At 45.4% G+C, this 14350-nt stretch overlaps 1 protein-coding gene across 16 annotated transcripts in view; it reads left to right on the top strand.

Annotated features, from left to right (window-relative positions):
* The window catches only part of TACC1 (transforming acidic coiled-coil containing protein 1), a 123666-nt gene extending 110033 nt beyond the window's left edge, over positions 1 to 13633 (top strand). For all 16 annotated transcript variants that reach the window (XM_060406924.1, XM_027962519.2, XM_027962526.2 and 13 more), the window contains 5 exons: positions 931 to 974; positions 2221 to 2381; positions 3650 to 3756; positions 7249 to 7369; positions 8866 to 13633. In XM_060406924.1, the coding sequence (XP_060262907.1) occupies positions 931 to 974; positions 2221 to 2381; positions 3650 to 3756; positions 7249 to 7369; positions 8866 to 8934 (502 nt within the window). In that variant the 3' untranslated portion in view covers positions 8935 to 13633. The remainder of the gene's footprint in view (positions 1 to 930; positions 975 to 2220; positions 2382 to 3649; positions 3757 to 7248; positions 7370 to 8865) is intronic.
* Positions 13634 to 14350: the final 717 nt, after the last annotated feature.

A 14350-nucleotide genomic window follows, 5' to 3' on the forward strand; every position in this document is an offset into this window, starting at 1 on the left:
GAAACAAAGCTGACTGACTCTAACTTGGAATCTGTTTACTTTTACTATTCACTCCTACATTTAGGAGCTGCGACATAACTAAAAATGGCATCAAAGAGTGGGGGGCATAAATAATTTACAGACTGTTCAGTGGGCACTTGGATGAAGCATTTTAAATGGGTCCACTCTAGTTTGTGGCTCTTGTATTATTTGGTATTTCAAGTGCTTGCTGGGTCCCTGTGCTGGCTTGCTGGGGAGGAAGGCACAGCCCCTGATCTCAGTGAGCTTTCAGCTGCCTTCATGAGAACTTGGATGCCTGGTCAGAGTGAGGACCGGAGTTCTTCTCACCAGGGGTCTCAGGGAGGGGCACCCACCACTGGAGGGTCAGGAAAAGACTGCACTTTTCCTGCATGAACAGGACAGGGTGATCTTTAAATAACTGAATAACTAAAATGCTTCTGGAATTAGGACAATAAAATAAAACCTGGATCTGAATCACAGGAGACCCACTGCCTGTAAGGGTGGATTGAGGCCAGGAAAGCCTGAACTCAGATCAGGCCTCTTAGGAGGAGCCCCCAGGAGATCATTAACTCATTGTGTAAAAGAGTCACTTCTCTAAGCAGAATTCGTGGACTGCCTTGGTGTCATTCACAGAGGTGCAAAGAAAAATCAAGGCAGTTGTTTCTGCGGATTCTTTACCAACTGACCTATCAGGGAAGCCCAAATAAAATGCAAGCCTTGTTAAACAGAACCTTGAGAAAAGCCTTTCTGAGCATTAACAAATCTTATGTTAAACATTTAAAAAGCAGGGGGGCACCCCAAAGCAGGTAGCTGGGTTATGTAAGATTGTCGGTACATGTTACTGTGTTGCATTGTTTAGAGCAGCATTTGTGCAGCTTCCCTTGTCTGGATATTCTCTTTCTGATAAGACTTTTTGTCTGTTTGTTTAAGGAAAATTGTGGCTGAGTATGAGAAGACCATTGCCCAAATGATTGGTAAGGAAATTTTTCTCTAGAATATGAACCTCAGGATCCAAAGACGATTTTCAAATCAGAATATAAATCTCAGTTTGTCCATGCCTGCAATACAGTTGATTCTCATTATAGGCAGTTCTTGTTTTTATAAAATTGCCACAAACACTGAATTAGGCAGTTCTAACCCATTGATCCTCAGGAAGGCAAAGCAGGTGCCTATGAGCCTGTGGTCACAACAGTTTTGTCAATACATAACCTTATTTAAGGTGTATTGTCGTTTCATTAATACTGAGCTCATGCCTGGACGAAGCTCATCTCACATGTGTTTTCCCCCAAGACACCTCCAGCCTTGTAGCTTTTAAGACACAAGACAGCTCCACAGTACCAGGCTTGGGGCCCATTTAAAATTCCTCAACAGGAAGCACAAAAGTGCAAAAATAAGGCCCAAAGTAGACTAAATAGGGCCCTTGTTGGCAGTATGCAACATGGCAGAGCATCTCCTGGTCCAACCTTAGGCGAGATTGTGCTCGGCGGGTCACCTCAGTTCTCTGCCACCTGACACGTGCCCCTGAACGGCCAGGAACCCACCGCACGTCTTGACTTGGAGGCAACATGGGAATTACAGCGAGCAGGCGAATTCACAAATACAGAATCTGCAAATACTGAGGCTCCATTAAGATTGGGTTCCTTGTAGAGGATGAACACTTGCAACACCAGGGTGGGCAGCCCTCTGCACATCCTTCCTCCCCGCCCCCTCCGGTGGGACGTCTCTGGGCCTCACTCCACTGTGGGTCCCACTTTCCCTGCGTCAGACCCATCAAGGCCTTTAGAAAGGACAGCACTTCATCCTCCTGCATTGAACTTAGAACCTCTTATAGCTGCTGTTGTAAGGACTGACTCCCCAAGTCACTTCAGGTCTCTCTGCATTAACCGAAGTGCTGAGATGATAATTTATGCCATCCATGCCACCTGACACCTGGGAGCTGCCTGGCTCCTGCCCTTGGCTCCTCTGGGTCTCTGCTTGCATCTCTCCTCTGACAGAGGCCATTTGGTATAAAAGGCACCCCACCCACTTGCCCTGCTTTGTTCTTTTCCCCATCACCTGTTGCCTGTCTCCCCCACCAGAGTGTCAGACCTTGAGGGCAGAAACTTGTCACCTTCCTTGCTGGGTTCCCCTCCACCCACCCAGAGTAGTGCCTCGCAGCTCAGGAGGGCAGCTGTGGACTGTCTGTTGAGTGAATGTGTGTTCTCTGATTGTGACTCACAGAAGATGAACAGAGGACAAGCATGAGCTCTCAGAAGAGCTTCCAGCAGCTGACCATGGAGAAGGAGCAGGCCCTGGCTGACCTCAACTCGGTGGAAAGGTCCCTCTCCGACCTGTTCAGGAGATATGAGAACCTGAAGGGCGTCCTGGAAGGGTTCAAGAAGGTACCTGTCCTTTGCCTTTTGTCTCCTCAGTGGCGTGTCTTCTTGCTGATGGGTCGTCAAACCCATGTGCCCAAAGTGTGGGTGGCCCAGAAACGGAATCAGGGACCCTGGGCAGCTTGTCTGAATCCTTCCTCTTCTCAGTCAGGGCAACAAGCCCTGGACATGACCAAAGTGCGGCACGGAGTGTAAGAACCTGGGGCCCTCAGACCTTAGGAGAGTTCTAGAAATGTTCTTTTTGGTCATTCACCAATTTGTCAAAAATAAAAGGGAGTCAAGCCATAGCACTGAAAAATTCAAGCCGAAAGTATCAAAGAAGGAAGTATGAGGTTTCAAATACAGGTGTAAGTGGGCATATTGACTTAATTTGGTCACTCACTGTCACTAAAGACACACTTATAGCAGTGAGCATTCTTTTTTTCATATTAAAATAAAAATGACTGTCCAGTATGTCCAAAACAGGAATCAGATTGCCCTCAGTTTTTTGTTTGTTTTTGGCTGCCGAATTTTTCATGGCTTTGCTCGAGCCTTCTCTGATTGCTGCAAGCCACTCTTGGCTGCAGTGCTCCGGCTTCTCTTCCTGTGGAGCTCGGGCTGCAAGCGTGTGGGCTCCGGCAGCTGCTGCACTCGGGCTCAGAGGCTGTGGCCCACGGGCTCAGTTGCTCCCCGGCATGTGGAATTTTCCCCGACCTGAAATCGAACCCATGTCCCCTGCACTGGCAGGTGGATTCTTATCCCCTGCGCCACCAGGGAAGTCCTGCCCTTCAGTTTTGAATGACTTTGGCCTTCCTAAAGCCAGGTGGTGCTACTGGAAAAGAACCTGCCCACCTGTGCAGGAGACATAAGAGATGAAGGTTTGATGCCTGGGTGGGGAAGATCCCCTGGAGAAAGGGCATGGCAACCCACTCCAGTATTCTTGCCTGGAGAATGCCGTGAACAGAGGAGCCTGGCGGGCTACAGTCCACAGGACCACACACGGTCAGACACAACTGAAGCGACTTAACACACATGTGCACACTTCCTGAAGCAGGTGTGTCAGTGTAACTCACTATGTGATTTGAAAGTTAATGCATGCTGTTATCTACAGTTTCCTCAGTGGGAATTATTTGTGCCTTTTTCAAAGTACCATGGAATCTTATTTGAAGGCATCTGAAAGTAATTAGGTTTTCTCATGTTTTAAAAAAGGAAAGCTCTTGACACATGGCAGGTTACTAGTAGAAGAGAAACAAAATGACCTGTTTCTTTCCTTTTATATTGTCACTTGGTAACAGAATGAAGAAGCCTTGAAAAAATGTGCTCAGGATTACTTAGCCAGAGTTAAACAAGAAGAGCAAAGGTATCAGGCCCTGAAGATCCACGCTGAGGAAAAACTAGACAAGTAAGAGCCTGTGCAGAAGAATTTCATTTTTCATATTGTTGCAGGAAGACTGACACAGGAAAGAAAGAAAAGAATTACTGTTTTGCATTTGTGTGTGTGTCCTTTTTTTCATTTTGTTTTTCTGGAAAGGTGTTTTATTTTAAATAAAGTACTGTGTACCTGTTAGTCCCACACTCCCAGTCTGTCCCTCCCCCTCCGCCCTTCCTCCCTGGTGACCAGAAGTTCATTCTCTAAGTCTGAGTCTGGTTCTGTTTTGTAAATCAGCTCATTTCTTTTTTTTTTTTGAATAGGTGAAATCTTCCTCTAGTTCAAACATTAAAAAGAACAAAGAGGATACTGAGTAAAGTAAATCAGACAGAGAAGGAGGAATAGCATATGACATCCTTTATATGTGGAATCTAAAAAGAAATGATACAGATGAACTTCCTTGCAAAACAGAAAGAGACTCACAGAGTTAGAGAACAAACTTACAGTCACTGGGGTAAGGGTGCAGGGAAGGGATAGTTAGGGAGTTTGGGATGGATGTGTACACATGACTATTTAAAACGGATACCCAACAGGGACCTACTGTACGGCACAGGGAACTCTGCTCAAAAGTTATAGGGCAGCCTGGATGGGAGGGGCGTTTGGGAGAATGGATGCAGTATGGCTGAGTCCCTTTTGCTGTCCACCTGAAACTGCCCCAACATTGTTAATCAGCTGTACCTCAATATAAAATGAAAAAAATTTTTTAAAGAATAAAAGGATACAGTCTGTCCCTCCCACCCTGTCCTCCCCCCGTGGAGTTCCCTCCTCATCCCTCACCCCAGGAAATCGCCATCCTTTTACCCTTCCAGACATGCTCCCCTCCTTGTCCCCCACCCAGCTGCACTGGGCAGTGAGCAGCAGCGTGGAAGGCTTAGGTGTGCAGTGCTGATGTGATGCCCTTAGCTTTGCACCACCATCGAGCTGGCTCAGGCTGTTACAGTCCTTTTTTTTTTTTTTTTTTTTAATGTGATGAGACTCTCCTTTTTTTTTAATAAACAGATGGTAGCGTACTCACTTTTTTTCACTCAGCAGTTTATTTTGGAAATCTTTCCGTGTCAACCCATGAAGAGCCTCTTTATTTATTTTTAAATCTGGTGTTCCATTGTCGGAATGCATCCTTTACTTAACCAGTCCTGCCTGTTGGACACTTAGATTATTCAGCACCTCCTGCTACAAACAGTGCTGCAGTAAAGTAAGTAACCTCAGACGATTACCGTCTGGGAGGCAGGTGAGATCCCTGTATGTGAACTGCTGGGCAAAGGGATTTATGGATTTATAATTGTGATCATATCGTCCAGTTGCCCTCGTTAGACTTTTATTACTTTACAACCCTGCAGTGTGTGAAAGCAGCTCTTTTCTCATACAGCTTCACCAACAGATCAGGATTCAGGTTTTCGATACATCTAACCAGCGAAAGATGGTTATTTCAATTTAGTTGAGTTTTTTCTTTTATTTTGGCAAGCAACACCGCATTTCTTTCATTCAGTGTAGTTTTGATTTATATGTATTTTATGAGTGAAATTGAACATATTTTAGCAGCAGCAGCAGCATACATATATTTAGGCAATGGCAACCCACTCCAGTACTCTTGCCTGGAAAATCCCATGGGTGGAGGAGCCTGGTAGGCTGCAGTCCATGGGGTTGGGAAGAGTCGGACACGACTGAGCAACTTCGCTTTCATGCATTGGAGAAGGAAATGGCAACCCACTCCAGTGGTCTTGCCTGGAGAATCCCAGGGACGGGGGAGCCTGGTGGGCTGCCGTCTGTGGGGTCGCACAGAGTCGGGCACAACTGAAGCAACTTAGCAGCAGCAGCAGCAGACATATATTTGCTTTTCCGTGAGTGACTCTTCTTTGCCTGGTTTTCTAGTGTCAGCTTATGTATTTTAAATATAAATATATTGCAGATGACAGTCCGTTGTGATATGAGTTGTGAATAATTTTTCTAGTTTGTTACCTTTTGGCTCTGCCCATAGTGTTTTTTGATATGCAGAAATTTACTTTTATATAGTGTAATTTCTCAATCGTTTCTTTTAGAGCTATGAGATCTTCTGTCATAGTGACAAAGATCTTCATCATGCTCAATGTAAAACAATTTCCCATGTTTGCCTTCCAGTACTTTTAATGGCTTAGTTTTCTTTTTGTTGTTTAAAATTAGTTTTGACTTCCGTTGAAGTATAGTTGATTTACAGTGTTGTGTTAGTTTCAATATGTATATTCTTTTTCAGATTCTTTTCCATTATAGGTTATTAAATAAGGCTTAATTTTTTTATGCTTAAGTCTGATGCATTTACAGTTTATCCTGGGGAATAAAGGATCTATGAAGGATGTACCCAACTCTCTTTTTTAACTAAAGAGTAATACGTCCTTGTACATTCTGCCACCTTCCTGTTTGTAAAGCCTTATTGTAAGTTCCCCTTTTCCCTCCCCACCCCCAGAGGTATTGGTATTAAAGGTTTATTTTGCATCTTTCTAATCTTTTCTGTGAGCCTTTACAAATACTACCCAATGGCTTTGGGCTTTTTTAAAAAAATAATACAGTATTATACAGGTTTCTATTTTCATGTAATCGTATATTATGGCCCTTTTTTTTCACGTTAGAACATATTGCTCAATCTAATTATTAGTTTGTAGACTATTTCATGCCTTTAGTGGACAGGCATTTCACCCTTTTCCTGTTGCAAACAGTGCGGCAGTGAACACCCTGTGCCCTCAGCGTGGTGCTGGGGAGCGTGCTCCTCAGGGGAGATTGCTAGGATGGACTCGCTGGGCCGGAGGATGGACTCGTTAGTTCCTGCCGCACCACATCCATAGAGAGGGCTGTGTGGGTTTTCTTTGCCCGTCAGCACCCGAGCCAGTTACCTTGCATCTTGGCCAACATAGGCCAAGATCATCCTGGCTAATTTCTGCCAAGCTGATAAATTTTAAAAGTTTATCGTTTTTATTTGCACACCTCCGATTACAGTGAGTTTTTAGCATCTTTTCATCAATTAACTGTTTCTCAAATGACATCTGTGGTATTTAAATTTTCCTTTTGCATCTCTTCAGTAAAGTTACCTGTAGGTCTGTGTTTCATAGATGCCAACAGTTAGTATCCTGGCTTGTTAGCTGTTAATCCACAAAGATCCTGCTTACTGTTGTCCTGGGTTTTAAAAAAAATCTAAGGTTGTTATAGAAACTGGCCTGTGATTCCACTTCTGGGTGGCATGTGAATTTTGAAAGGCACCGTGTGCCTTGAGATGAATTCTGCCAGTAGTTTGCACCAGGGAAATCTCCTTAGCGGTTATGTATAATTAAATTTTCATAAGTTAAGATTGACTCCTGTAGCTCACTGATTGCTGTCTTCCCTCTATGGTGAAGTCAGCTGATTTAGTCCTGTGTCACAGATGGCAGCTGTTAGCATCCTGGCTCTTGTGCTGTGACCGATGACAAACCGTGTGTTTTTTATCCCTTCCTTCCATAACAGAGCCAATGAGGAGATTGCTCAGGTTCGAACAAAAGCCAAGGCTGAGAGCGCGGCTCTCCACGCGGGGCTCCGGAAGGAACAGATGAAGGTGGAGTCCTTGGAGAGGGCCCTTCAGCAGAAGGTACGAGGGGTGGGATGTCATGCCCAGGAGACCTTTGGTTTTCCTCCTCATCTAGGGTCTGGATGAAGGAACCTTGTCTCTCTGCTCAGACACTTCGGTCCACTGACTCTAGTGGAGACAAAGGAGGGGAGCGTGAGTGGGACCCACCCACAGAGGGGGCAGAGGGAAAGTTGCGTTCACGGAAGCTCAGTGGACCCAAGGCTTAGGCTCCGAGGCTGTCTTTTTTCTTTTTTTTTCTGTAACACATGAAGCTATTGTCCCACTTCATTGCAATTTTGCCCTCCAGGAGCCATTAGGCAAAATCTGGAGGTGTATGTGGTTGTCTGGACTGGGAAATGCTATGGGCATCTTGTGGGTAGAGGCCAGAGATGCTGCCAAACACCCCAAGGTGCACAGGACACCCCACAATCAAGACCCTCTTGCCCCGATGTCAGCGGTGCCACAGTCTAGAAACTGCTGTTGTCGTTGTTGCTAAGTCGCTTCAGTCGTGTCCGACTCTGTGCAGTAACATAGACGGCAGCCCACCAGGCTCCCCGTCCCTGGGATTCTCCAGGCAAGAACACCGGCGTGGGTTGCCATTTCCTTCTCCAGTGCACGAAAGTGAAAAATGAAAGTGAAGTCGTGTCCGACTCTTCAAGACCCCATGGACTGCAGCCTTCCAGGCTCCTCCGTCCATGGGGTTTTCCAGGCAAGAGTACTGGAGTGGGGTGCCGTCGCCTCCTCCACTAGAAACTGCTACATAAGCAAAAACCATGCTGCCCAGTGATTCTTAGACTTCATTCCTTGTCCCTCTTCTGTTTTTGTTACTGTGTTTCCAAACATGTTTTCAGGCCTGTGGCATCTGTTCCACCAGGGCAGGGGTTTTATTGGGGGATCTGATAACCCCAGAGAAGGTGGCCCTTGGCATTCTTAGCCTCCAGAATCCCAGGTCCCTGGAGATGCTGATGGAGCAAGTGAGGCCCAGATATCTGGCATTTCTAACAAATACCCCCAAGTAATTCTCGTGATAGCAAGGAAATTTGAGAAACAAACTTTAGAGGGCCAGTCATTACACTCGCTCCTTACTCAGTCTAAGCAGAAATTGGCAAACACATGACCATTTCCTAGGAGAAAAGGTATAGAGCCTTCCTTTCTTTAAAGGGCTTCCCAAATGGCTCAGACAGTAAAGAAACTGTTTGCAATGCAGGAGACTGGGATTTGATCCCTGGGTCAGGAAGATCCCCTGAAGAAGGAAGTGGCAACCCAGTCCAGTATTTTTGCATGGAGAGTCCCCGTGGACAGAGGTGCCTGCCAGGCTACAGTCCATGGCATCACAAAAAGCTGGACGCAGCTGAGGCGACTAACAAAAAGCTTTCTTTAAAAGGGTTTCTGATGCAGAACAGTGAAGAACCATCGAGTCAGGTGCCTAGAGAGGGTATGGGCAGTCTAAGGACAATTTCACCATAATCCTTTCATCTTGGGACATACAGTGCATCATCCCATTGTTTGTTTTTCAGAACCAAGAAATCGAAGAACTGACGAAAATCTGCGATGAGCTGATTGCCAAGCTGGGAAAGACGGACTGAGTTTCCCCTGTAAGCTCAGCAGATCTGCATTCGGCTGCTTCTCTCGTGACCACAATTATCTTGCCTTATCCAGGAATAATTGCCCCTTTGCAGAGAAAAAAAACACTTTATGAAAGCACATGCCTACTGCTGCCTGTCCCGCTTTGCTGCCGACACGCCCGCCCCGAGAAAACGCTGGAGGATTCATCACGCAGACATGGAAAGAGTGGCCCGACCATCCTGTCGATGGGCTCTGGGCAGGATTCTCTATCTTTGGTTTGTTTTAAAGTCTTCTTTACTTTGCCCAGGTGTGTTCAGTTTATGATTTGATGGCTATTACTTGGGACCATATCCTGTCCACCTGATTTTTTTAAGTTTATTTATTACATCTTTTACATTTAATTTTTAATATTAGTGTTTTATTTGAGGAGATGATTTGGCCTATTGTTACTTCCAGTTGAGTACCTATTTATAGACACATTCACTCTCTCACACACATACATGCATATTTATACATGATGCTGGTTTGTTCCCCCCACCCCCCAGAAGCATAGTCAAATAAAAACTTCTCTACAGAAAGGCATATTCCCATAAACCATAAAACCCTATTTGAAAACAGAGTCCTATTTGAAAACAGAGTCCTGGCTCAAAATGCCGATTGCAGAATGTGAGGGGTTGAAGAGGTGAAGCCTGCAGACTCCGTGTGTGGCATGGCTCCTAACCTCAGACTCAGGTGTCACGTGGGGGGCACTCTTGGCCACAGCGTCCTGTCCCCCCCATTTCTGGATGACCCTCAGCCTGGGTGCTGCCGCCCCTCTGGGGTTAGTTCTCAGACCCAGGGGATCTACTTTGTTCCCTCACAACTGGGGTTCGGCAAGTCTGCCCTAGAGCCATATTGCTGCAGAGTTGACATTTGCTCTCTATTGTCTTTCTGTTTGAAATATGCAAAGGAAATCTGCTTATAAAAGGTTTAGACAACCTTCTTTAATGAGCTCTATTAGCAATTGTAAAGCAGCAGTTGGATTTTTGCAAGTGTGATGAATTATTCTTCAGATATTTTTCCCCAAAGGCTGCCCCGCCCCCCACAAAAAAAATCCTTTCAAGCTGAAAGACAGTAGAATTTAGAATTTTCAACCAAATGGGCAGGAAAATCACATGAGCCACTCCCCAAATTCAGTGCATTTTGAGTATTTTTAAACCACACTCCTTTGAATACTGGTGGAGGGAGCAGACCCCTACTCACAAAACCAAATTCCTCAAGCTGTTCCTGGGCTCCATTCAGAGTGGCAGGGAACCTTACTCCCGAAGAAATTTCCTGTGTGAACCCCCTCCCGTTCAATAGGCAAAACCAAATCCACGCAGGCGTCTTAAAGCGCTCTTTTGTCTTAATCTGAACACCCGGAGCGTCTTCATGGTGACGTGTGTGATCTCCAGTGCACGTAAGTTGTGGTACTTTTCCTGTACAACTACTGCATGGTCCAGCTTCAGCAGTGAAGTGTGCCTCGTGGAGACCCTCCCTCGCTCTCTTAAGGTGACCTTTTCTTTAGCCATGTACTGTTCACACGGTGCAATCTTTAGCCCCAGGGAGGTCAGTAATGTCTTTTAAAGCCAGAAGTCCCGTTTTACTGATATGCATTTCCCATAATTGGTGCTTAGGCTGTATTTTAAAGCCTACTGTCTTAACATTTTGTACAAAAAAAAAAAAACAAAAACAGCAACAACAAACCAGAAGAGCAGAAATGACCTGTGCTTGGAGAAGTGATAGGACAATCATTCAGGCCCTGGAAGCAGTTCCCGCGGTGTGAAGCGAGTGCCCTGCTGTAGCCTTTGCCCTGGAGGAGCAGGTGCCTCAGGTGTGACCTGCCCTCTTCCAACCCTTCATGACTAGAGAAGCTCACTTCACAGTTTTGCAGAAAGAAATGTTGCTAAACCTCTTTGCTGCTGTGTTTTGGTGAGGTACCCATGTTTACTTATTTCATACTGCTCTGTTGGACACATGAAAGGCTTATTATCATAGTCTCCATTAGAATCCCACAGTCCTCTTTTTTCAGGCTTCTTGCTTACATAGAAAGAGAAAAAAGTAGCTGTGTGTTGAAACAGAGGTGATGACAATCCTTCCTGAGCACGCTGCTGGGAAGAGACCCCTGAGAAACTAGACCCTACCAAGTAAAGTCACTGCGCAAGGAAAGCGAAACAGCCCACGTTAAGTAACATTTGCCACTGGCCACTCTGCCGTGGCCATTACAAGGAAATCGTCTTCCTTATGATTTAGTGGATGGACAGTCTCCTGCAGGAAGAAAAATGTAGCGTGTACAACTGTCACATCAAGAGAATATGCTAAGCAGAATGAAGTATGTTCATTTAAAAAAATAAGGGAAAGAGACCTACTCTGGGGAATAAGAATATAGCCTAGAGTTTTGCTTCAAAACACCCGTGGGCCATATTGTGAATTGGGCAGTAATTCACCCCGTGACAAACATGAGAGGGAAATGAGAAAAAGCCGCAGGCCTGGACAGTGGTTTGGGAGCGTGAGTGGTCTGCTTGAGGCTCTTGATCCAGAGATGTTTTTGTTTTTGTTTTTTAATTTTTGAGTTTGCCAAAGTGTAGCTAGTTTTTACCTAAAAGTGTTTTAACTGGAGGATCTAATGTAACCAGACTCCTCAGTCTGTCTACTTGGTTGGCTAAGTCATTGACAGACCTCATGACATTTACTTTATTTGGAGGTGCTCCTGAAAACAGTGAGAAGCCCACTTTGCTCATGGCTTCTAGCGTCCTCGGACCCAGCCCCGATTAGGAAGTGCTGAGGCGCCGAGGACCTGGCGGCCTTCCCAGGTGGCGTGGAGTCCAAGGAAAGGTTCACTCTGTGTTTTGGAGGATGGCTCAAGTCAGATCTGCTTACCAGCCAGTTACCCTTTCTTCCCATCCCACCCTTTCTGCAATTCTCACAGAAGTACCTAGACACTTTTTACCTGGGTCCCCGATTCATCCTGACTGGTTATAAGCTGGGAGATTGAACTGCCCCAGATATCCCTGGGCTGACTCAGTGCAGCCAGAGGGAAGCAGTCATTGTACCGACAGGTAACACAGGACTTGATGACTCTGAAGCTCAAAACCGCGTTGTGAGGGTCAGGAGTGTGGCAAGTCTGAGTGCGCTAACTGGAGATGATCCAGCATGTCCTTTTTTAGTGGAGTAGAATCCGTAGAGCTCCCCCTTTTTTTCCTCCCCTTTTTAGTCTTTTGCTGCAGTTCATAGCTGTCTCGTGAATCGTTCACGACTGGTGTTCTTTGTAGTTTTGTTGACCGTGCAAGTTTGCTCTCAGACTCGGGTGGTCTCTTACTTTATCCCCTTGTTGGGAGAGAGAAACTAGACGTTGGAAGGATTCAGTGATTCAGGCAAAGCATTTTAAAGTAAAGATGTATATATTCTGAAGAATTGAAAAGATGGCAGATTATTATTTCCTTATTAAAGAACAAATAACAGTCTGGGAATCCCAGAATGTCAAGCCAAAGGTCTATAGGGTCATCTTCTTCAAAGCTTTCATGAAGAAGTATTTCAAGGAGACTTCTGTACAAAAAGGTTTGACTGGCCTCCAGTTCCCAGTGACTTAAAGCAGTCTGTGTCTCAAACCTTGAGTCTCCCAGGTAGAAAAAGCAAAGGAATAGATGTAATAGAGCCCTTTCTCTAAGGATCTCCTCTGGAAGGTCTAAGAATAACACTTTCCAGGGAAGACTTCCTCCCTAGTGCCCAGAGCTAGCATTCTGGAGACTAAAGATTGCACTTTTCATAGTTTTTTTCATCCAAATGCAATCCCATTTCTGTGCCTCTTTGCATGCAGTTAGATTTGGACTAACAAGATTCCTAAGGAATGACTTTATTAACTATAATATGGTTACAGCTACTATATATATATACACACACACACATCTGTACACACCCTCTGGTTATAGTTGTCACGTGGAGATGGGGCGGGCGATGCTGGCCTTGGCAGTCGTCCATCCAGCACTCTGACTGAGGCGGCGAAGGCCAGGCACGGCGCTGAGGAGTGGCCTGAACCTTCCCAGTACCCATTCGTCACTTTAGAATCATAAAAATGCCACTTTTCTCCCCTTCTGCCTTTTAGCGGCATCTGAAACGTGCTCCACAAAGTATCTCCCTGTCCTGCCATTAAGTGATGCTCTCTGGATAATTTTCAAGGGGACATATAAAAATAAGAGCTCTGAAACCCTCCCCCACCTTCCCCACCCCCCACCCCCTGCCAGTGCAGGGTGGTCTGCAGGTTTTGCCCCCTCAGCCTCGCGCTCGGCCCTCCCGCCCAGTGAGTCAGGGTCCCGGCATCTCTTTCTTCTCAGAGGTGGCAGACTTTTCAGTGTTGCTTGTAGCAAGTGTGTCTTTGCCAATAGACACCCCTGTGTACTTCCTAATGTGCCAACAAGTACATGTTAGTTAATTGCACATCTGCTTCCACTGTGTTCCCATGGGTGCCATGAAGTGTGTGAGGAGCCTCGTCCGGAGGAATCTAACGCTGCATTGACTACTGCTGTCAGGATCGTGTTGTGTGGAATAATCATCAACATAAATTTTATATGCACAAGTGATTTCCCTTTTATATGTCAGGTAAATATTTGTAAAAGTTATACTCACAAATGAAATTATTATAATGATTACTAATATATTTTTTCCATGTTTCATTGCCTGAATAAAAACTGTTTACCACTGTTAGATGTGGCTTGTGTAGAGACTTCTTACCGCCCCCCCCACCACCCACAGTTATAAGTCACTTTATCCCCAAACATGAAGATTCGTGACAGCCTCGCTTTTACAGGCTCCATATTTCAGTCTAAAAATAAAAAAGAAGACATTTCCACTACACTCATTTTGTGAGGTTTTATGCATTTGGTTGGGTGTGTTAATTAAAAAACAAATTTTGGAATTCGGACCTTGCCATATAAATTTCCATGCCTTTGTATTTGTGCAAACAAAGTGTTTGACTGGGTACTTGTTGCTTTTGCTTACAGACCGCCTGTCTGCCCTGGCATATGTCAAGCTGTAAAATCCTAAGTCACTCCAAGCTTTCCAGCTCTTGAAGGACACAGGGCCAGCCCGAACCGTGTACCCATTGCAGCGCAGCCCACAGAAACGAGATGATGTTTTCTGGTTTTCCCAGGTTAATATCAGGAGAAACGTTTCTCACTATTAACCAGACCAACTCTCTGCTTCAAGGAGGGGAAGGACTGGTCAGGAAATGTCATGAGTTTTTTTACACGAAAAGATAAATTAAGAGGCCAGTTAAGGCTCCATCTACAGCTTAGGTGGGTATCCTGAGGAAAACCAAAGCACTGTCACTCTCAGAAGTGGCAGCCTCTGAAGCTCTTAAAAAGAATATTTCTCACTCACGAGCCCCCTCAGCTGCCCAGAGGAAATCCTATAAAATGACCA

The sequence above is a fragment of the Ovis aries genome, chromosome 26 (genome assembly GCF_016772045.2).
Source record: "Ovis aries strain OAR_USU_Benz2616 breed Rambouillet chromosome 26, ARS-UI_Ramb_v3.0, whole genome shotgun sequence".
NCBI lineage: Eukaryota > Metazoa > Chordata > Mammalia > Artiodactyla > Bovidae > Ovis > Ovis aries.